At 53.1% G+C, this 22951-nt stretch overlaps 6 protein-coding genes across 6 annotated transcripts; 3 read left to right on the top strand and 3 right to left on the bottom strand.

Moving 5' to 3' along the window:
- Nucleotides 1-1189: 1189 nt before the first annotated feature.
- Nucleotides 1190-2586, top strand: DSM5745_08858 (pyruvate dehydrogenase (acetyl-transferring) subunit E1 alpha; the record flags this gene model as incomplete). The annotated part of the gene is made up of 4 exons (XM_026750874.1): nt 1190-1312; nt 1387-1520; nt 1577-2031; nt 2081-2586. The coding sequence occupies 4 exons, from the start codon at nt 1190-1192 to the stop codon at nt 2584-2586; spliced, it is 1218 nt and encodes a 405-aa protein (XP_026600887.1).
- A 263-nt stretch (nt 2587-2849) lies between these two features.
- Nucleotides 2850-6737, bottom strand: DSM5745_08857 (mitochondrial 37S ribosomal uS4m domain-containing protein; the record flags this gene model as incomplete). The annotated part of the gene is made up of 4 exons (XM_026750873.1): nt 2850-4786; nt 5299-6148; nt 6202-6642; nt 6702-6737. The coding sequence occupies 4 exons, from the start codon at nt 6735-6737 to the stop codon at nt 2850-2852; spliced, it is 3264 nt and encodes a 1087-aa protein (XP_026600886.1).
- Nucleotides 6738-7571: 834 nt separating this feature from the next.
- On the bottom strand, nt 7572-9937 carry DSM5745_08856 (putative DNA repair protein Rad26; the record flags this gene model as incomplete). Its single annotated transcript, XM_026750872.1, has 2 exons — nt 7572-9434; nt 9479-9937. 2 exons carry the CDS (start codon nt 9935-9937, stop codon nt 7572-7574), a joined length of 2322 nt encoding a protein of 773 aa, XP_026600885.1.
- A 519-nt stretch (nt 9938-10456) lies between these two features.
- cds1 (phosphatidate cytidylyltransferase) lies at nt 10457-11955 on the top strand (the record flags this gene model as incomplete). The annotated part of the gene is made up of 4 exons (XM_026750871.1): nt 10457-10603; nt 10656-11028; nt 11075-11868; nt 11917-11955. 4 exons carry the CDS (start codon nt 10457-10459, stop codon nt 11953-11955), a joined length of 1353 nt encoding a protein of 450 aa, XP_026600884.1.
- A 320-nt stretch (nt 11956-12275) lies between these two features.
- DSM5745_08854 (uncharacterized protein) lies at nt 12276-13190 on the bottom strand (the record flags this gene model as incomplete). The annotated part of the gene is made up of 1 exon (XM_026750870.1): nt 12276-13190. The coding sequence occupies one exon, from the start codon at nt 13188-13190 to the stop codon at nt 12276-12278; it is 915 nt and encodes a 304-aa protein (XP_026600883.1).
- Nucleotides 13191-18683: 5493 nt separating this feature from the next.
- DSM5745_08853 (uncharacterized protein) lies at nt 18684-22628 on the top strand (the record flags this gene model as incomplete). The annotated part of the gene is made up of 6 exons (XM_026750869.1): nt 18684-18786; nt 19109-19615; nt 19683-20397; nt 20443-20666; nt 20713-21412; nt 21467-22628. The coding sequence occupies 6 exons, from the start codon at nt 18684-18686 to the stop codon at nt 22626-22628; spliced, it is 3411 nt and encodes a 1136-aa protein (XP_026600882.1).
- Nucleotides 22629-22951: the final 323 nt, after the last annotated feature.

Below are 22951 nucleotides of genomic sequence, written 5' to 3'. Positions count from 1 at the left end.
CTGAGGCGCTTTTGAAGTCTTCATGCAGGCTACTCTGACATGTCTTGGCACATACAACTGCCCTGTGTTTTTAGAGCTACAGGCATTCGTATGCGCTGGCCGGTGATCAATCTAGACTGAACATTCTTGCAAGATGACTAGACGTTGTTTCAGAGCGCATTGAGTACATGCGGAAGGGTTGAGATTATATGCAAACCGCTCGTGTTGGGGTCCTAGCTAAGGACCAACCCATCCAGATGCTACTTCCGCAGTGTTGATTCACCTAAGCCTTGATTCAAGAAGTACCGTCTGCTTTGGAGAATTGTTAGTGTAGTGAGTAGGTACCTGGCAGTGGGCTGGAAATAGATCTGAAGTATAATTGATTGACGTCCTCCATTAACTACATGATCACATGTTTATATGCTTCTCGCTGACGTATATCTGAGTGTGGGCATTGAAGTACTCTATGGCGGCATACTTCAGCCTGCAGTATTTTGCTCTCAGACGGATTAGCAAGCAGGGGGCGCTCAAGCATACGGCATTGCGGGAGAAAGGAGAGACCATACTGCGAGTCCAATGCCTTTCCAGGTCCTCAGACGGCGCATAAGAGGGGGTAGACCACACGGGTCAAGTCTTTCACTGAAGATATATACGACAGCTGCATCACTTCATGATCGATTCATGTTCAAGATTCTTGACAGTGATCAGCGTCTTTGATAAAAAAGCGATGAGGTTTTCTTGTTGATCTTTGAAGAAGTGCTGAAGCATTAGCTTGCCATGGGTAGGATGCCTCCCATTGGTGCAACAACCAGTTGCAAAATATATATCGCCAGTATCCGCGATTGGCCGCAGACCATCTTATCTTCGAATCAGGATGCCAAAACTAGAAGAGTTGTACTCTCATCGAGATTTTGCTGTCTGAACATAGCCAACATATTGCTGAAGCATTGAGAAACTCCGCAGGACCTCAATAGTGAACGGTGGAAGTTGAACAAACGGAGTATCTTATCTGCGATGAGACGTTTGCAGTGTTTGCAAGCCGCACACCGGCGTCCGAAGCCATCTGCTTATCTAAGAGGCGCTCCCGATCGGGCCTAGCGGGTCCGGAAAGTTCCTGCGTGGTTTCCCAACGTCTCCGACAGTTGTTGAAAGATAACATCTCCGTCTCACTCCTCTCCTCCCTCGCTCAATTGCTTGATTGCTGTCCATCATGTTGTTCCGAACTGCGTGGGCCCGTCAAGCTGCGCCTCTGAGGCGTCAGGCTTTCGCTCCCCTTGCTCGCCGCTCCGTCACCACCGACGCCGCCTCGTCGCATGCTGAAAATATCCCAGAGGTCGGTATCAGCTATCCCGAGCTGAAAATCTTGCGCAACGCCTTCGAATCCCATACTGACGCGCGACTCATTAGGATGAGAACAAGCCTTTCACCGTCCGCCTCTCGGACGAGAGCTTCGAGACCTACGAGATCGACCCTCCGCCTTACACCCTGGAGGTGACCAAGAAGGAGCTCAAGCAGATTTACTACGACATGGTCGCTATGCGGTATGACTTGCTATTCTCGTCAGATCCTTGGTAGAGACTAATACACCGATTTCTAGACGCATGGAGATGGCCGCCGACCGTCTGTACAAGGAGAAGAAGATCCGCGGTTTCTGCCACTTGTCGACCGGCCAGGAAGCCGTCGCTGTCGGTATCGAACACGCCCTTACTCGCGAGGACAAGATCATCACTGCTTACCGATGCCACGGTTACGCCATGATGCGCGGCGGTACTGTCCGCTCCATCATCGGAGAGCTGCTCGGTCGCCGTGAGGGTATCGCCTACGGAAAGGGTGGTTCCATGCACATGTTCGCCCCCAACTTCTACGGCGGTAACGGTATCGTCGGTGCCCAGGTTCCTGTTGGTGCCGGTCTTGCCTTCGCTCAGCAGTACAACGAGGAGAAGACCACCAGTGTTGTCCTGTACGGTGATGGTGCTTCCAACCAGGGTCAGGTTTTCGAGGCCTTCAACATGGCTAAGCTCTGGAACCTTCCCGTTCTTTTCGGTTGCGAGAGTATGTTTCCGCCATCTTCTTCTTGCAACCTGTTGGCTAACTATCGCAGACAACAAGTACGGTATGGGTACCTCCGCCGCTCGTTCCTCCGCCTTGACCGAGTACTACAAGCGTGGTCAGTACATCCCCGGTATCAAGGTCAACGGTATGGACGTCCTCGCCACCAAGGCCGCCGTCAAGTACGGCAAGGACTACGCCGTCTCCGGCAACGGTCCTCTCGTCTACGAATACGTCACCTACCGCTACGGTGGTCACTCCATGTCCGACCCCGGTACCACCTACCGTAGCCGTGAGGAGATCCAGCGCATGCGCAGCACCCAGGACCCCATCCAGGGTCTTAAGCAGAAGATCATTGATTGGGGTGTCATGAGCGAGGAGGACCTCAAGGCTCTCGACAAGACCGCCCGCGCCAACATCGATGAGGAGGTTGCCATTGCCGAGAAGATGGCTGTTCCCGACAACAACTCCCGCATCCTGTTCGAGGACATCTACGTCCGCGGCAGCGAGCCCAAGTGGATGAGGGGCCGCACTGTTGACGAGACTTTCTACTACTAGTTTTTTTTTTGCATAGAGGGCTTGTTTCATTGTCTTCTCTCCACGTCTGGAAAAGGGAGGAGTGAGTATAGGCGCGCTACACTTATCCACATCATGTTTACTTTGTAATTTAGCCGGATTTTGTTTGCATTGGCCATGTAGCAAATAAATACTATTGGGATGGCCATCATCATATACTGTTAAAATAATTGTAGCAACGTAGGTATCATCATAAGCATATGCAATGAACGCCAAGGGTTAAACCAAAATGGACCTCTTTCATGTCAAGAAGGCTCCTGCCTTAGCAACTCAAGAATCATCTCTTGCGTCCTCTGAACAGAATCAAGCTTCTCATCTAACACCGCCCGCTCCTTGTCCCATTCCGCCCGCAACTCACTCATCATCTCCGATTTGAGCTCTTCCTTGAGTTTTCTCAGTACTTCCGGCGAGACAGTTTGACCTTCCTCTAAACCTCCATCGTTACTATCCTGAGAGGATGGCTGCGGCTGCGCTGATGACGGTTCCGAATCCGCATTCGCATTCGAATTCGCATTCGTACTGTTTTGCGGTTGCGACGAGCTTGAGTTTGACTCAAGGTGCTTGTTGAGTTTACCTAGGGTCTCGAGCATCGCGACCATGACTGCGCTGTCGGGGGTTTGTTGCGGGGCCGGGTTCGTACTCGTATTTGGTGTTGAGGGGTTGAGACTTTGGATGTGGGCGTGGTTGTTCGTTTGAGGGGTACGGTGAGGCTGGGTGTGTGGGTTGAAGGTTGATACGGGCGGTGTCTGGGTGGAAGATTGCGAGAAGAGCGTGTCGAAACCTGGTGGGAGACGGACGGGTGTTGACGATGGTGCCGCGGAGGTATGGTTGACCATGGGGCTGCTACTCGTGCTCGAGGGTGCGCGCCATGCATCCCCTGAACCTGGCGCTGAGGAGCTCGGCAGATCCCACCCGTCGCCAGCTGTGATGCCCGACGATGTAGGCGTCGTAGCAGTCCACTTCCTCTTCCGCGGCCGTCGCGAGTCTCTCTTCTCGATGCGCCGCGCCTCAGCTTCCTCCCACCGCTGCCATGTCGGAATCCAGGCATCGACGACGGTGCGCCATCGCAGGTTCGACAGATCCTCTGTTGTCTCTGTTCCGGTTGCGCCCTTCTCGCGCTGCTCCTCAAGGAACTTCATGCGCTGTTTTGTAACGAGCTCGACTTTGCGGCGCACGGAGTGCCACGAGTACGGGTGTTTCTGGCCGCGCGTGAACTCCATTGTCACGGTCATCCACCACTTGCAGAGGTTACTGCGTTGCCCGAACTCCGCGGCGTGGCGGTTGCAGATTTCGAAGAGAGAGACTTCCTCCTTCGTCGTCAGGCGCTTCCCGTGTTTTCGACTTGTAAAGTTCAACCCGCCGGGGAGGTTATGTGTGATCTCGCCATTCTCCCCTATGCTCATGCCGACGCCCTTCCCGTTGGCATCGCTGCCATCCTCACCTAGAACCTCGACATCAATATCCTCACCCCTCCCATTCTGCCCGCCCTCGCTAGATCCGAATTCCGGCTCCCCCAATGCATCCGCCCCGCTGACATCTCGCGCCCCCGGTGTACCGCCCGGACTCTCTGACCGGTCACTCTCTTCGCTCTCGACGGACACAACCTGCTGCTGTACCTGTGCTTGGTTGGCAACACCCCCCGGACCCCCAACAACCGCACCCCCCGACTGCGCCCTCGAGTCCACAATCATCGACACAGGTGCCTGCTGCTGCGTCGTCTGCGGGTGCGTATGCTGCATGCGGAGATTCGACGAAATCGTCGGCAGCGACGATGCAGTGCTATGCACGCGGCCGTTCAGCATAGACGGGAGCCAGTTCATGCGGAAGGAGGACGCGCTCGGCGAGGCGGACGGCGACGAGTCTAGATCTACTAGGCGCGTTCCTGGAGACACGGTGCCCGGGACGGAGACGGTGCCTACGGAGGTCACGGTGGGCGCGTGGTGGTGGGCATGTTGGGAGTGGTGTGGATGGGGCTGGGCGTGCGGGGGTCCGTGGTGGCCGTGGTGGTGAGGGTGGGTGTGCGGTGCTTGTGCGTGTGTGCTCCAGGGATTGTACATCTCGCTGTCCCCGATGTTCAGGTTCCCCGAGGGATCCTGGGTGAGGCTCTGTGGGCGTTGTCGTGATGGTGCTGGATAGGGAGATTCGGGGTCGCGTTGAGGTCGTAATGTCGTATATATGTATGCTGTAGGAATGCTTCAATGGGCTAGGAATATTCGTAAAAATTTATAGTTCATTGAAATAGAGATATAAATGGAGTCGTGATGGAGCGAGTGATGTTGATTTCGAGATAATTGAGAGGCGTTAAAATTTCCCCTGAGGGTTTTGCAATTACATTTCGGGCCCCACTGGCGCACGGTGAAAGGCGGGGTGGGCGTATTATTACGGTACTGGATTTCGAACAGATTGAGGATTTTCATCATCCTCGTGTTTTATCACCTAACTTTATGTATGAAAATAATAAACGAGCTTAGACGTACAACTTGTACGTTGGCATGATTAGTATTCAAGAAAGGCTTCTCTATTGTGATAATTTACATATGCCCGTACAACTAACAGCACGGCCACTGCCGGACCAACTGACAAATACAAGATGCGCCCGATCCCAGTAATACATAAGCGAAGAAGAGAGGAACATGATTATAGATACAAGAAGACAATTCATCTACCGCCGTCTCAAGTACCAGGAGAACGCACCGGTCGATACCACCTCACCGAACGGTGTCGGGACCTCTGACAGGCCGGGCCGAGCAACCGGGTGTCGCAGATACACTGCCGCGCAAATGTTCTGGTTGACTTCGAGGTATCGGGGGATGAAGGCAAACGCGCTCATGTAGGGACGCGGCCGCCAGGGGGTAGCGTAGGGCTTCGTGTGGTCGATGGGGTTGTCGCGCATCTGGACGAGGGCGCGCTTGAGCACGTCGAGTTCCTCCTCCGTGAGCTCTGATGTGTCGACGTCGGCCTCGGGATTCTCTGCGGCCCGGCGGAAGGCCTGGGTGAGGGCTTCTGTGGGTTTGGCGTCCTCGCCGGACGCCTCGGCGGAGGCTTCTGCTGACTTGGCTGTGCCTTTATCTTCCTTGACTTCTTTGGATTGGATCTTCGTAGCCTTGAGGAGCTTCAAAAGCTCGGAAAACTGGGTCTCGAGGTTGTCGGTCATGCTGGAAGCGGCATCACTGTTCTTGGACATGACGCGGCGGACGGCCTTCTGGAAGCCTCGCAGGTCCTGCTTGCGTTTGGCGGGAAGCACGTCCTTGCCGTCAGCCATGATGTTCTTGGCCCTGGAGAGGAGGCGCTTCAGCGTCCCCCGTGGGTCGAACTTGTCATCTTTGGCGTCCTTGGTCTCGGCTTCCTCCTTCTCCTTGGCCTCCTCGCCCTCGCCCTCCTCTTTAGCTTCCTCGGCCTTGGCGGCCTCCGCGGCCTTCTTGCGCTCGACACGGCCCTCGCGACGTTCGAACTTGTCTTTCGGCGCACCGGTGGCAAACATCACTCGCTCGGGGTCGACCTGGAACATATCTCCGGGGTTGAGGAGGTAACCGGGGAATCTCATCTGTAGTCTGGTCAGATGGTCCTTAGCAATACTTCCAAGTGACGAAGATATACCTTCTTCCCATTAACCGTAACAGCGCCATGGAGGACAAACTGCCTGGCCTGTCTTGCACTGCTCGCAAACAGCGCCCGGAAGATAGCCACGTCGAGTCTCCGCTCCAGCGGGGCAAACGCCATATTCGTGTACGGTACCTTCGTCCTAGTACTATCATAAACAGTCGGCGGCTCGATTGGTTCCAGCCCCGATCCACGACCAGCAGCCGAGCCAGATCCGTCATCCTGCGCCATCTTCCAGGGATTCATGGGCACGACACTGCGCATACGCCTTGAGAACATGCGTGTCCATTGACTCTCGCGGACCTGCTCTCCGTGGTAGGCGCGCGCCATTGCCTTGGCTGTCCATTTCTGCTGGAAGAATGTGCGTCCTTGTGTGCTAGGGTTGCGGGTGCGGTTGAGGTTATACAGGTTGTATTTGCTCCATGATTGCCGGATTTTCTGCGGAAAGGGCGGTTAGTCTTCTGTAGAGGGGAATCAAAATTTAAAAGTGCTCGCACCGGCCTGCTCAGTTTCGTGGTAGCCCTGTTCCTCATCCTGGCGGTGCTGTGGTCTTGTTGTTCTTCTCCGGCCTGCTCAGTCCATCAATTTCCGGCGGCCAAAACTTCGCAATGCACGTGACCCAGCTCAACTATTCTTGCCGCCTTATTACTCAGGCCGTCAACGTTTCCCTTCTAGATTGCTCTGATTGGCTACCGCATTCTCGCTTGTCACTAGCGCCAATCTCTCAGCTCCCCCAGCCTATAAATTCCAGCTTCCCCCGACACCCTTTCACCTTTTTTTCTTTTCTTCTTCATACTTACCTTGTTTGGGTGGCTGCGATCAAGAAGGCGGTCCACCACAGATTGGTCCCTGCATTGCACAGCGCGGCGGAACGGTCTGTTCAACGGCCTTCGGGTCATTGACAGGCGTATTCTTTGGCACTTTCCACTTTGTGGTTTTCTCTTTTCATCATGGCTTCGCCTTGCGCGGGGGTATGGAGAAGGGCGTCTTTCCACTAGAATTGTATATCTTGAACCGTATATCTCCTTGGGTAGCTGTATATTCATAAACCTACTCTTGTGTCTTACTCGGCTTGTGTCTGGTCCACTATCGTCCTTTTACCCTTCCCCGCTCCATTTTGCGACTGGTCGCGACCCTCGCGTGTCACTTGTTTTGCGTCCGCCCATTTCACTTTTGTTCAAGCGTCCCAACTACGGAGTTCGTACGGCCTTGCGTTCGCACAGTGCTACCCTATCAGGGTTTCTAGTCCCTCTATTTACTACACCTGTTATTCATCCTGTTACCATGTCAGATCGCAAGTGTTTTGCCCGTTGAAATCAAGTTGCTATGTAGGGTATATACTCGTAAATTCATAACACCAGAGATGCCTATTCTATCATTTCCATCATTTCCGTATCTTCCGTCTCTTTCGCCTCATTATTCTCCCCCTTCGCATGGGGGAATGCATCAAGCAGAGCCTCCGCTTCCTCAGGATTGACCGCGTTGTCGAGAATCGAGTGTGCCATTTCCACGGTCTCGTCTTCGATGCCCGCCTCGAGAATCAGTCCTTCGCTAAAAGCAAGGCGTGTCAACACCACCAGAAACTTCTGTTTTCCCCCAGGAACTCGGTGCAACTTCAATTGGAGGTCGGCTTCTTTCGGGTGCCGTTGTATAATGCTGTAGATCAGACGCATGAGGCCGTTGACCATGGTGGAGTGCATGTCTTTCTCTGGTGGATCAGAATAGAGCGCGTCTAGCTCGTCGTGCATCGCCCTGACCAGTTTCGCCAAGGCTGTATGATGCGAGGCTATGACGAGGCTACCGTGGGTATTACCCGGCTCGATAGGATTGAAAGTGACCGTCATCAAAAAAGCCAGCGCTTCCAATCGCACGTCGCAGATCTCTGACCGCGAGTAAGGCGGCTGCCCCTCGTCTGGTTGTAACGTTTCCCACAAAAGACTGGCCACGCGGTCGATAACCCAGTTTTCGTTCGACTTCTGGTCCTGTTCGGATTCGTGGATGGACGCGAACGAGTCAGGGCGGACACTGGTCATGAGCAGACTCAGCGTTAGCTTGATATCGCTGGCGGGCTGTGAACAGCTCAGCATCATCAGAATAAACGAGTAGCGAACATGGCGCCAGTAATCCTCGATGAGCGGCTCATCGCCCAGGCTGCGGCAGGCTATTTGGTAGAGCACCCTGACGATCTCGGTGGAATCTACCAGTGGTTCAAGCTGGGAGGTCGGCGTTCGCGACACTTTACCAAAGCTCTGGCTGGCATAGGGCGAGTGCTTGAAACGGGGAACTCCGTTGATGTCGCTGGAATCCAGCAACACGGGTAAAAGACGAGCAATCAGACGCAAGACGGACGTCGTGTCAATGACGAGTATAAACCTTGTGACTTCCAGAAATATTGGGATGGGCTGGAAGAACTTTTCTTTTAGTGCCCGGGACCATAAAGATATTATTGCCTGCATATGCTCCATCGCATAGCTACCCAGGTCAAGTTCCGTTGTTTCCTCCAGAAGTATGCTATACATTGACCGCCCTGGTTCCGACGGAAATGTCAGCTCGGCCAGTAGTTCAACGTCAGTTTTTTGAGGGACCGTTCGGTGATTCAATATCTGCTTTATGACGTGTGTGTCTTGGTGCTCGCTCTCTGGCGGAGGCTCCTCGATGGGCAGATCCATGGCAGGCTCTAACATTATCTCATCGGTCAAATCTTCAACGATCTCCAAGCTCGGCTCTGGATATGGACTCAACCGCAAAGGCGTCGGACTACCCTGACTTGTTCGTCTTCTCTTTTTACCTGCCACAGTCGGTGTCGCCTGTTTCGATCGTCCCGATTTGCTCGGTGATGCTGCTAGAATCTCCTCGTCGTTGAACCCATCACGGAACGGGAGCACCTTATTTTTCTTCGGCGTCATCGGTCCTGGTTTGTCCTCTGTTCGCACCTTGGCTCGTATTTGATTGACTCGCGAAACCTCTTCGGCGAGATCCTGCTTGAGGAACGCATTTTCCGTAGCCAACGTTTTCCCTTGTTCGCGTATTGCCTCTACCTCTTCCTTATACTTCGCCATCTCCTCGGCCATGGCCTTGCGCAAGTTGGCTATTTGCCGCTCATAATCGATAGTCATTTTTGCTTGATTCGATCGAATGATGGCGATCTCTCCGGTTTTCGTCTCGGCCATGGATTTGGCTGTCGCGAGCTCAGCCTCGAGACGGGCATAGCGTTCTGTTTCTTGTTGGAGCTGTCGAAGTCAGCTCCGGTCATAAATTAGTCCAAATGACACACCTTTACTGTGAGGATTTCGTGTTCCCTTTGCAATGCAGAGTAGAGGGACGACCCTCCGTCGGCCTGATTAGACTGCTCATCATCCAGTATGATTGTATCATGGGCATAATTCGACGGTCGCGCTGTGAACGCGACTGTATCGTCCAGTGCAAGGGCAGCCCCATCATCAAACACCTCCGCGTCGAGTTCTCCCACTTCCAGCGAGCCATAATCGTTGGTCAACCCAGTGTGCAATTGCGCAGGAGGTCCTAGCGTGGCGTTGGCGGCATTGATAGCGTTGATCTGGGGGTACCGAATGGGAACATCTCGCTGAGTCCAATCGTGTCTCGGTTCCAGCTCTCGCTGCGTGGGTTCGGCCTGTGTAGCGCGAAAGGCATCGTGTTCGAGCTGCTCTAGAGCATCCGGGGGCAGATCGTCAAAGCCGTCGTCGGAAAAGAATTCATCGTCGAATTCTTCCATGCCCAATAAGTGAGGCCGCCATGAATAGCGCCGAGTAATTGGCGTAGGACGTGGTGGAGCAGAAAAGGTGGGAGTCTGGAAGGCTGAGAAGGCGAGCAAAACAGCTGACTGACGTAGATGGCAGTCAACCGCGATCGAGCCTCAACCATTTTCCCTCCTCACCTTCCCCACGACATCGTCGACCTCTCCCCATCAACGCCGATTGATGACGGATTTGCCCTTGAATCGCAAGTCATTGTCCTTTCTATGAGACTTGTCCTTGTCGTTGCTTTTTTCTGCCGCCAAACCATCGTCTCTCACATGAAATTTTCCTAGGCGACGATCACTCGTCCCCCAACCTATTCACACTCACTCCTCGTTTCCACCTTACCTCTCCTCCTTCTCACGGTTCACATACATCCATCTGCGCTTGCTTAGCGCTTTCCGATAATCCGCCGTTGCTTGACGACTTCGAATCCGCTCAACCGTCCCTGCCCCGCGCGTCAGTTTGAGACATCCTGCCAGCTCCCCTATTCCGTCATGTCCAAGTCACGCCGCAGCGTTCGGTTCCAACACCGGACTGATGGTCGACGACCGAGTATCTCAGATGCCAGCGATGCTGCTTCTGATCCGGGCAGTCCGACGAAGAATGGAGCTGTTGCTCAGCCTGCGACAATCCCCGAGGAGGTGCGGGACCTGCCGATTCGCTGCTGTGGACTCGACGCTGACGTTGTTTTAGAAACCCGAAGCACCCCCGTTAGACGAATACCAGAAGAAGAAACAGACGTTTATCACCCGCACAATATGGACTTTTGTTATGATTGCGGGTTTCTTCATTGCTATGTTCTCGGGCCACATATACATCATCGGTATCGTCACTGCTATCCAAATCATCTCGTTCAAGGAAGTCATTGCTATTGCCAATGTGCCAAGCAAGGAGAAGAATATCCGTTTCACCAAGTCGTTGAACTGGTACTTTTTGGGAACTAGCATGTACTTTTTGTACGGTGAAAGCGTCATCTACTACTTCAAGCACATTCTTTTGGTTGACCGGGTGTTGCTCCCATTGGCTTCTCATCACCGCTTCATCAGCTTCACTCTCTGGATCATGGGTATGTTCCATTTATTCTAGATTAGTTGCCGTGCTAATCTTGCTAGGCTTCGTTTTCTTCGTTGCTTCGTTGCAAAAGGGCCACTACCGGTTCCAGTTCACCCAGTTCGCCTGGACCCATATGGCGTTGTACTTGATTGTCGTGCAGGCCCATTTTGTCATGAACAACATCCTGGAGGGTATGATCTGGTTCTTCCTTCCGGCTTCTCTGGTTATCACAAATGATATCTTCGCCTACGTCTGCGGTATCACTTTTGGCCGGACTCAGTTGATCCAGCTTTCTCCCAAGAAGACTGTCGAGGGATTCCTGGGCGCCTGGGTTTGCACCATCATTTTCGGCTACTTTATGACCAACATTCTGATGCGCTACAAATACTTTATCTGCCCCGTCAACGACCTTGGATCGAACGTCTTGACCGGATTGGAGTGCGACGTCAACCCAGTCTTCATTCCTCAAGCTTTCGAAATCCCGGCCTGGACCGGATTCGGCAGGACGTTCTACCTTGCCCCGATGCAGCTTCACATCCTTCTTTTCGCTACTTTTGCGTCGCTAGTTGCTCCCTTTGGAGGCTTCTTTGCTTCCGGTCTCAAGCGGTCCTTTAAGATCAAGGACTTTGGCGAGTCGATCCCGGGCCACGGCGGCATCACCGACCGCATGGACTGCCAGTTCATTATGGGCTTCTTCGCATACATGTACTATCACAGCTTCATTGCTGTCTTCAAGGCCAGCGTGGGCGATATCATTGAAGCCGCCATCAACGGTTTGACGGTCGATGAACAGCTGGAGGTTGTCCGTGGCCTTAGCAAGTATCTCTACAACCAGGGGGCGGTTCCCGAGTCGGTACGTGCACTTTTCTTGAAGCAATGGCACATTTGCTGACTTCTCCAGGTTTTGGACCTTCTTAGCACGGAACTGCAGCGTCACTAAGCCCTATATCATGACCTTTTAGTGCTTGGTGACGCATTAGCGCTGTTGGAACGAATACATTCTCGTGCGAGACACCTATTGCTTACGACTAATACCTTATAATTGACGTTCTTCGCCTCTCGGCCGTCTAAAGTGTACGGCCGGGCCTTTTGGATGGGTTCTTGTACATGTGAGGACAATGTCTGTATATTTCGATTCCGTGTGTTTTTATATCAGGCCTGTTGGTGTATGCCCTAAAGATGACGGATTGTCCAGAATCCGCCGATGCTTCTGGTCGAGGAAGTGCAAAATGATAGTGGATAGCCAATGCATCATCTGTATTAGACTAGGGTTTCAAGCGGTGACAGTTCCTTCAGCATCGCTTCGCTGAATAGTATATTGCCTCTATCCCGGACTTCCTTCCACACCTCCCCCCACTCTCCTTCCCACCCCCTCAACCCTATAGCCTTTGCCGAATCCACCAACAACTCCGTCGCAATCATCGACCCAACCCACTGACTCGTCACACGTCGATCCTTGAACCGCGCTTCGAGCACAGTTTCGTACTCTCGGTACTTCCCCAAGAACTGCCCCACCATCTTCTTGATCTTGGGGTCCTTGCTCTTGCGCTCCTCCATTTCTAGTAGTCCGGCTATTCCATTGAGGTCGGCCATGTACATGGCGTTTTCGCGCTGCGGATACTCGATTAACGACAGGCATGTGGAGACTGTAGAGGAGTCGCTGTCGCTGTCGCTGTCGTAGCCGTTGTCGCCGTTTTGCCTCAAGCTTATACGCGATGTTTCTCTCGCTGCTGCGTTGGTATCTTCATCTTCATCTCCATTTTCATCATCTTCGTCTTCGTCTCCACGGCTTCTCCCCACGTATAGCTGGAAACGGTCCTCGTCGGTATCTGGCCATGCGGGTGCAAGAGCAGGAGGTATTACTGTATTGAGCCCGCGCAGCCCGCGCAGGTGCGCAGAGCTGTTTCCCTTTTCATCTTGGACCTCAGCCTCAACCTCATCTTGAGCCTTGGCCTCGCAAGCCGCGTTGATCGTGGTCGTTGGAGTTGTTGTCTTGCTCTTCTCTTTGTCCCTGGACCTGGGCACGAGCGTAGTCCTGCTCTCCGTGCTACTGTTAGAGGCGCGGGCGATGATATGCATATTCCTCGTGTGAGTCTGGGCCTGGGATCTCGTGATCCGACGCGAGTGATGGGCGGTGTCGTCTTGGCCAGCTTCTGAGGATGCTTTCCTTTTCATATTCGCGTGTTGCAGGTGTTGTGGGTGAGCTTGTTTGATATCTAGTTGGATGTGTTGGCGCTGACGCGTTGAGGGTGCTTGATCGACGGCTCGCGTTGCGCGGAGTAGCTTGAAGCCATTTTGGTCGTTCAACCACGGGTTAGTAAGCTCAACTTAGACTGAAATGAGGCTATATGGTCAATGTTGATTTATTCTGGGAGAAATGGTATTCGATGCTGGTTGGGTTTCATCTCTTGCTAAGAGATATTCTGTGGGAGATGGGATGTGTGGGGTCGAAGTATATATTCCTGTTGATACGGACTTCCACACAGGTTCTATGCGACAAACCCATGTAATTGACCTCATTTTCTGAAGCAATGATAAATTCAAAAAAATTTAAATCAATAGTCTATTTTTTCTTTTAGTATTGATCAATATGTACTCTGTCCACGAGGGAGCATGGGGCAAATCCGGGGCCATCAATCTCCCAAACAGACGCGTCAACGCGTAAATTCCCCTGAAGAATGCCGAGTGCCTCAGCTTCTAAGCATCTCACCAGACATCAGACATCACTAGACTCGTAAATTACCTTCGCAGAATCACAGACCGTAGATTGATGTGAAGGATATTCAATTTCGGAGCCGTGGCCAAGCCTATGTGGAGGATAAGGGCCATTCCCCCTCACCCCATAAGCGAGAGCGAGAGCAAGAATAAGAAGCGCCCCCTTCTCAGACGGAACTTCCGCTTACTTCCTCTGCACCAAGCCAACTACCGTCTCTACCCCTAAATCTTCCCGGTTTTGTGTCTGCTCAATGCAAGCCTGACTAAAAGAGGGGAGGCAGTGGTGGTGGAGAGGTATGAAAGAGGACAAGGAAGAAGAGGAAGAGGAAAAAGAGAACCAAGTGAGGACTTTGTAGGTCAGCCTCCATGAGAACCATGAAGCCATCCCGGCCCTCGATTCCTCAATCCTCATCAAAATCATAAGGATACTCAGAGTCCGAAGCACGACACATATCACGCAGGAACTCCTCGTCTTCGGTATCAGTCACCTGCTCCTCCACCTCATCCTCTTCGTAATCATCCTCATCCTCCGACACGTAATAAGGGTAATCATGATAGTACCCATTCTCATCACTAGAGACATGACTCGCCCACAAACAGGTCGAACCAAGCAACGAAAACAACTCTACGTCCTGTAGCTTCGCGCAGGCGAAAGAGTTATCAGCCTCTTCTAGATAGACCCTCAATGGCTCTTCGTGGGTGGCTCACTGGCTCCTTCTCTTACCTCGTCCACGCCCTCGTGGAGCCGATGGACGCCTGTCAACACTCCCCGTACAAGTCGACCGTGACAGCCGCCGATCTAAGTGTAGAAGCCAAACATAGTAATCAGAATCAGGTAACTCCTTCAGTCATAACGCAGATCGTGCGGTAGGGACGGCAGACCGTACATGCTAACTACCACTAGCCTGGAGATACCACTGAATGTTGCATAGGGGCGATTACTGCAGCACGAGGGCACCCAAACATCCATGACAGGGATGAGTGATCATCAGGAACCAGCTAAGGAACCGCCCCAATCCTCGGTTTCTTGGATGGCACCGCAGCGAAGACCGTGGTCCTGAATCGCCCACCAGTTGACCCGATGCCAGCCATCGAGGCAGATGGTTGACAGTCTGCAATAGTGATAACACAAAGTGCCGCGCCATAATTCAATAGGCTGCCAATAACTCGACGGCAAAGGGGCAAATGCTGGGCGATTTAGGTTCAGTTTCAGCCCCGGCCGCAATGAAATCTCAAATGTCTCGGTATTCACGGAGGAATCCGTCGTTCGAGCGTCGAATGAACTCCTTGAGGGCAAGGCTGGCACGGACGCACCTTCGCTAGAGAAGATCTGGATCCAGATTCGCTGCGACTCAGGTTGCGAACCATTCGACTAGTCCAGTCAGACAGCCACATGATCTCGTTAATCGAGAGATCAGTCTGATGAGTCGACTACTATATATCCCTGTACAGACAATCAGCAATCGAGATACGACTGTGTAAATGAATTCGATCGAGCCTGGCCTCGCCAGTGACCAGTCTCGATCACGAATCTATCAATGGCTTCGCGGAGATAAGCGAACAGAGTCGTACCGAAACTCGATGTTACCTCCCGCTAGGTGCGTTCGTGACCGCGAATCAAATAGATGAAGGGTTCTTGTCGACCTGTTCTTGATCTCGTTACCGCTATAGCAGATTTGATAGATCAAATTGTCTAGTGTTCGGTTGGCTGGGAGTGGTGGCGGTCTGGGGTGATATCGATCAATTGACCTGTCATCTTCAACACAGCGTGGCTTGCCGGGGCGATTCAACTTTGTCCAACCCTTGAATCCTGCCGCCCAGCGTCAATCTCAGACAACCTAACCTCGAACTGAAAATGATCAGGATCATGGCTGCGAGGGTGGCTGGCTTCTGATTGGAAAGTGTAGGTGCCAGACCAACGAGTGTCTTAGCCGACGGAGATGTTTGGCCTCGCCAGGCCAGGTGGGATTCTATAGGTGGCGCCATTAGCAGTTAGCGGAGTTGGATAGGTCAACAACCCCCTTGATTTCTTGATCAGTCAACCTAAGCCCACAGACAATGGCAGCTGTGGAGCTGGACGGGCCGAGGACGCCAGCGGCAGCGGCAGCCATGCCATCAACGCTTTGGCACTGTGGCAGCGCATCCGCTCTGGAGACTTGAAGCGAAAAGACCAGGACAAAACAAGTGGTTAAGCCGAGTCATTCAGGCGGACTCAGAGTCCAGGCCTAGCCCGCTGCCCGTCAATCCCTGCTCAAAAAAAGGTGGTTTCACGGCTGTTTCACATGGCGACCATGATGGACTTGTGGCTTGTTGACGACTCGACAAATGAGCACAATGACGGTGACACTGTCACTGACCTGTCACTGACACAAAAAGTCTATTGCAATGTTCCAAGCGGCCCTGCATATGCCCTTCGCCCCTTGCTTCTGGATGTCCGATGAGGTGCGGTCAAAAGCCCCTGGGGCCAGCCAAGCTTCGGATGAGGGGTTAGCGTAACGGCTCAACGGCTATTTCTGCAGAAGCAGCAAACTCCAGTCTCAATCGTCTAATTGTATCAGGACGTTAATGTGAGATAATGTCGACGACATGCCGGTCAAACCGTCAAGCAAGTCCATATTTCCGAGTTGGCGTTTCATCCGCCACGCTGACACCTTTCGTCGCACGAAATCAATAATTGGGGACTTGGGGCGGGCCGGTGCAGGCTGCAGCAATAAGGCCGGATGACGATCATGAACAGTATTCAGACGCAAATCTCTCCTCGTCCGTCATGGTTAACGATATACGACTGGTTGAGATGAGCGTTTGGTAGGGAAATCATGGACTTGTCAATTGACAGATTACTAGGCGCTTGGAGCCTCTCAGCCTGCATAGGACAGTTAGTCATCTTGGCCGCTCGGGTCAAGCGTTCAGTGCGAATGTGAGGGATCATTTAATCAATCTGAGGAGCAAGGTCAGGATCCTGGGCCGATGAGATGGATAAATAATGACCTGCGAAAACGATGTTTGCCATGGCTCCGGGTTGTCTCAGGCTTAAGTTTGGACCATGTTTGACACGTTCCTCATCCCAAGCAAGCGGTAAGGTCATGACGATCCAGACGATGGAGACTCGTTGCCGGAGTTTACCCCTTGTTTATACAGGGCCGGCGGAGTTTCTAAGTTCTGCGATGAGTTCTCCGCAATTTTAGCCTCCAGCGAACCTAAAGCTCCAGTATCACGGACGAATGACTTGCCATGGTCCATGATCGCAGCCAGCGCACTGTTCATGAAGCAGCACGATAACTGAATCTGGAATCGCCGAGCCGTCCGGTCGATCCTGATTCCTGAAGCTTTGGTAGGTATCCGTTCTCGTATTCCAAGAAGGGACAGCCAGTAGCCGGTCGACTTGTATCTTCATGCGATGCAGTGTCCGCCGCGGTGGATGTAGTGCCGCGCAAGTGTTGCCCTGTGATACCCCGAAGTATCGCCAGAGAAAAGCAAACCAATCATCGGAGATGGCGCCTGCGGGAGTCCCGACTACCGCGGTACCTAGCCTTAGGTTCATGCAGAAAGCGATATGCGGCTAGCCCTGCGGTGCCACTTCCGGTCTCAAGTTGAGAGCATTCAGAAGCCAGAGGTCAGAGGGTCATCGGAGACGTCGAACTGTGCGTTGAGCTAGAGTTGAGGCATGCAAGGGGACGCATTCCACTTGCCATGAGTGCCCCATCCCGATCGACTGCGGGAAGGACCGACGTCACCCTGGCATCGCATGGCTTTCTGTCTTGGACAAGCCTCAAAAGAACAGATCAAGCAACGGCCCTTAAAATCGGGCGATGATGAGACGAGATGGATGCGATGGTTCGTCTGGTCCTGGCCGAACCATGGGAGGGGGAGGCCATCTTAGTCAGGCTCCTTCTGCACTGGGACTGGCGCCAATTTTTAGGCCAGCGCGAGCCAAAGGACCTGACTCAGCAGGGCGCCGCAGAGTCATGCCGGGCAGCCAGCCAGACCAATATTTGGGCTCTTCCAGAATTCTCGTCCGGTGGGGTTTGAGAGCATTAATCCCAGTCCAGCCTAGAGGGAACCTTAACAAGCATTCCAACCTAATCGCTGAAATTGGATCACATTCTGCACAATTTGTGCTGATACTTGGCCCTTTGTCTGTTATGGCTGACAGGAAACGTTGGGATCGACTAAACAGTGATTCCGCAGGCTAGCAGCCTAGGGGGAGGATCATTATAACCGTGGATGATCGAGGGTTGCGCATTAATCTATATTATGGAGCAGTCTTCAAGAACGGAAAATGGGGATGGGGGATGGGGAGCACTGGAGAGCCCGAGGAGCAGGACGGAGTACGGAGTATCTATCAGCTGGCGTCTGCCTAGCACAATGACATGCAGAGTGGCAAATGCGGCTGCATGGAATTCTCCGGCGAACAGATCGATAATTGTTATTTTCTTGGATCCATCATGACTTGGAATATATACTGAGAAACTGTATAAGCTGCATGGACAATGGGACATAGATACACTGTAGACCCGAATCAGGGGGGTCCCTGGATCGGCCCACAGCAGTTGCCATCATCTTCCCAAGAAAGTCAGCCATCCAGAGTTCCGCTCTCTCAGAGTCTCAGCTGCCATCATCGTCTTTCTCCTCTTTTCAACTTTTCCAACTTCTCCTTTCCCTGTCCTTCTGCGTCTGCGCTAGTGCTTCTAGCTCTGTCTCTCGTTGCCCATCTCCTCCACCGGCGACTGTCACAGTCGCACCCCTGGCCTCCATTCCTTCAGAGTTTCAACGCCAGCGCCTTATTCTCGCCGTGTTATCCTGTCCCCACCTTCCACTCCTTCTGTCCCTCCTGGCCCTCGTCCTTGACCCTGGCCCTGTCTCCAATCCCCTAAATCCGTCCAGTTTCCAAACCAACCCCCTCCAGGCCTCCTTTCCCTCTTTCGCTCGTCAGGCTTCTGACTGAGTTTGCCCATGTGGAAACACCGTCCCCCATCGCGATCCGATTCAAAGTCTGGCACCGTCGATTCAGGCGAGCGTGGATTCTTTGGCTGGTCGAAGAAGAAGACTCCGCACTGTAAGTTTCTAGCATTGCCACTGGCTATACTGCTCGTCATTATTTTCTATTATTATTATTTTGCAATCATTATTCCTGATCGTCCTGTTTGCTCTCCTTGTCGAGCTTCTTCATCTCTTCCACTCCTTTATTGCTTCTTCCTGTCCTTTACTCCTCCCTCAACTTCCGCTCCCCATCCGCCACGGAGAGGAGCATTGTCCAGCCCACCCTCACTACCGCATGCACGACAACACCCTCCTTCCTTCTGGGTACTTTCTATTGGCGTCGGCTTGTTTTTGGCCTACTCCTGCCCTTCTTTGTTGCTAACAGCATCGCCGCCTAGCCTCTGCGCGTCCGGAATCCCCCGCTCGTTCGCCTTTACGGCCCTTTCGCTCCTTTTCTCGCTCTGATCGTGCAGATACCGGTTTTTCAAGCTATACTGCTGGTTCGCGGGCTCGCGCTCCTTCGTCCGTGACCGCTGATTCCTATTACTCCGACGTCCCCAGATCCACCGCTCAATTCAGCGCCTACTCCAACCACACCGTCGCCCGGACAGCTTCGCACGAGACATTTAACAATACACCTGTGGGGCCAATGGCGGGATTGATGGATGTTGACCGCAGTCGCACGCGGCGGGAGCGCACATTCGTAGGCAGCGAATGTGCTGTTTGCGAGGAGCCGCTGGAACACACTCTGCGAGGGGAGCGTGTGCTCCAGTTCTCGTGCGCTCATGTAGCTCACGAAGCTTGTTTCTACGAGTATTTGCGCGAGATCGAGGGTCAGTACTGTCCGACATGTGATGCGCCATTGGGACTTGACTCGACGCGAGGGGGGAATGTGCTAGACATTGGTAAGCAACCGCCCGACTATATTAAGCGATAGAGTTGACGGAGGTGCAGAGAAATTGAGCAATATAGTGCGCTCCGTGAACAGTGATGCGATGACCCAGCGCAGCGGGTTGACGACACCTACGCCTTGGGACTCTGTTACTAGCCGGCAACACTCGGTAAGCGAGGCTGGAAGTCGCCCGTATCCCACAAGCGACGCGGGAAGTCGACCATACCCTCCGAGCGACGTGGGAAGTCGGCCGTACCCTCAGAGCGATGCTGGGAGTCGGCCGTACAACCGCGACAGTCGAGATACGTACGGCAACCGGCGGGATAGCAAGGACACTGGAATCCAACGTGAGCGAATTGAGCGTCTGGCATCAGTGTCCCGCCATCATTCTCGTAACGGTAGCGCTGCTGGGTCGTCGGGCGAATATCACGAGGGTCGCCGTCATGACTATGACGTTCAAGCTATGGAATCCGATCTCAGCCCTCGCACTACCCATATTACTAAAAACCCTATTCCGGCACCTACGGTGACGATTCGCAGCGAATTCCCTACAGTCAATCGGTCTCGCCAACAACAGTCGCTCACTTGCTTGATTACGGTCGAAGTGCCGGAGGGGAATTGGTATCCAGACACCGACGATCTGCGCACGGGCTCAACGAAGGATGAACCCTACCCGTCTCGGTTCCCGTCTGTACCGGAAAAGTTTGCTCCTTTCGAGCCACAGGAAAATCTCAATGAGATCGCCGAGGAACTGAGGGCAAAGGTCGACAATTGGCATGGCTTGGAGTTCCAACGGTAAGTTTATTCCCCTGTGCGTTATTGTACCAGCTGACCATATAGGTTTGGCAAACTTCGCTTGCATGGCCATATGCGAGTGGGCAAAGATCGCGAGTCATGGCAGGATCTGGAATGTTACCTGTTCCATGAAATGCTCATTTGCGTCAAGGAGAAACGAGTACCGGACCACCACTACGACCCGCAGATGGTGAAACCTCGTCCACGATACACCCTCAAGGGATCAATCCTGATCAAAAAGCACTTGAAACATATCGAAGACGTTGCTGGTATGTCATCTTTTGACTGTGATCGAACGCGAGCTAACGTCTTCAGATGAACCAATCCTTACCCTGCACTTGTCCGTCAGCGAACTTCCGTGCTTTTATCTCCGTTTTCCCAATCGGAGTCAGCTCGAAATATGGCGCCGTGCCCTTGAGAATAACAATCTTGAATCTCTTCGAAGCCCCGAACTTGATTTCGATCGCCACTCTGGGATGGAAGAAGATGATTACCGCACCGGCAACATGAAACGACAAGCATCGCTGAACTCGTCGCATGGCGCGGCGCGCTCAAACAACACCGCCATCACGGACTACACGAACATGGGTGTGGAAGGCGCGCTGTCGCCATCGATTCATATCCCAGTCGACATTGTTGTAGTGATCCCGGTTTCGTCCTCGATGCAAGGCTTGAAGATTACCCTTCTTCGCGATTCTCTCAAGTTCCTTGTTCACAACCTTGGACCGCGTGATCGGATGGGACTGGTGACGTTCGGATCGAGTGGAGGAGGTGTGCCCTTGGTTGGGATGACGACAAAGTCCTGGGGTGGATGGTCCAAGATTCTCAGTTCTATCCGACCTGTCGGGCAGAAGAGCTTGCGCGCGGACGTGGTCGAGGGGGCTAACGTAGCCATGGATCTGTTGATGCAGCGGAAATCGTCGAACCCGGTGTCTAGCATCCTACTAATCAGTGACTCGTCCACTTCCGACCCTGAAAGCGTGGACTTTGTCGTGTCGAGAGCTGAAGCTGCCAAGTGAGTTATCCCAGCAAGGCATGTTTACGTGTTGAGTGGTGCTGACTAATACAGGGTCGGAATCCATTCGTTTGGCCTTGGATTAACACACAAGCCGGATACGATGATCGAACTGTCGACGCGGACAAAGGGGTCATACCTTTATGTGAAGGATTGGATGATGTTGCGGGAATGCGTTGCTGGATGCCTGGGAGCCATCCAAACAACGTCACACCAAAATGTGAAGCTGAAGCTGCGACTCCCAGAAGGCTCTCCCGCCAAGTTCGTCAAGATCAGCGGCGCACTGCACACAACCAAGCGAGCCACCGGTCGGGATGCCGAGGCTGCGCTTGGGGACCTGCGGTTTGGCGACAAGCGTGATGTTCTCGTACAACTGGTCATTCCGCCCGACAACGTGACCCACGAATCCGCGCCCCAAGATCCTTGGGAGAGTCTGGTGTCCGGGTTGGAAGCGCTAGGAGGCGGATCGGACGGGGATGACCAGCGTATCCTAAGTGTGGAAGAAGTTCCCTTGATCCAAGCTGACCTGACGTACGGCGACCTGCTTCGCGACGGTCATTTGCAACACTCACCGCGCCCGTCGCTACTGGCGATAACTATGCTCCCGCCAAACCCCCGATACAAGGGCGCCAGACCCTCAACACCGCCAATTCCTCCTCACCCATCAATTGTTCAACGCCGCATGGAGCTTCTTACTTCGGACATGCTGACGCGCTCCCTGACGCTCGCCTCACGTGCGCAGCATGATCGAGCTCAACACTTGTTGAATGAAACCCGAAGTATCCTCAAAGGCTTAGGCAAAGGCAGCCTACCACCTCTCCCTCCTCCAGCATCGAAGGGCTCTGCTGAACCCGAATCACGCGGCCAAACCCCCACCTCTGACTCGCCCAAATCCTCAACCTTCGCCAGCCACTCCTCGGCTGCTTCGGACGCTGCCACTATTACTCCTGTGGCGGCAGTTGATGCCCACACAATGACGGCCCTCGATGGGGACCTGCAGGCTGCTTTAGAGTGGATCAACCACCCGGCCGTCTTTGGCCGTGACTCGCGCAAGGCCGTACTGCAGAGTATCGGTGTTATATCTTCACAGCGGGCCTACACTCTCCGCTCACCGTCTGAAGCGCACTGGGCTCAGCGGATTGCAGGCGTGCGCCGTCTGATCGAGCGGTCGAAAGACTGGCGAGAAACCGGTGACGACGCGTTGACCGAAGAATAGATACGATCGTTCTTACATCTTTCCTACTTTTTCTCTTTCTCATTTCCGGCTGGCTACCTACCTTACCTTCGTTCTATTCATTTCAATCGCCTCGTTTATGATACCACTTTGTTGTTCAATTGTTGTTTGTGTTCAACAGGGCTGTGCGGCATGATACCACGTTTTATCTACTTACTACTATACACCTGCTAATCTCTTTTCTTCTCTATCTATATTACCTTCTTTCTTTCTTTTTCATTTCTTTTGGAAATTTTTGCTATATAATTGGAATTTGCTGGATGGGATGGATTGGATTGTGGTCATGACACCTCATGATTGATTGA

Source organism: Aspergillus mulundensis (assembly GCF_003369625.1).
Source record: "Aspergillus mulundensis strain DSM 5745 chromosome Unknown scaffold_10, whole genome shotgun sequence".
NCBI lineage: Eukaryota > Fungi > Ascomycota > Eurotiomycetes > Eurotiales > Aspergillaceae > Aspergillus > Aspergillus mulundensis.
This window is presented reverse-complemented; position numbering and strand designations above follow the sequence as displayed.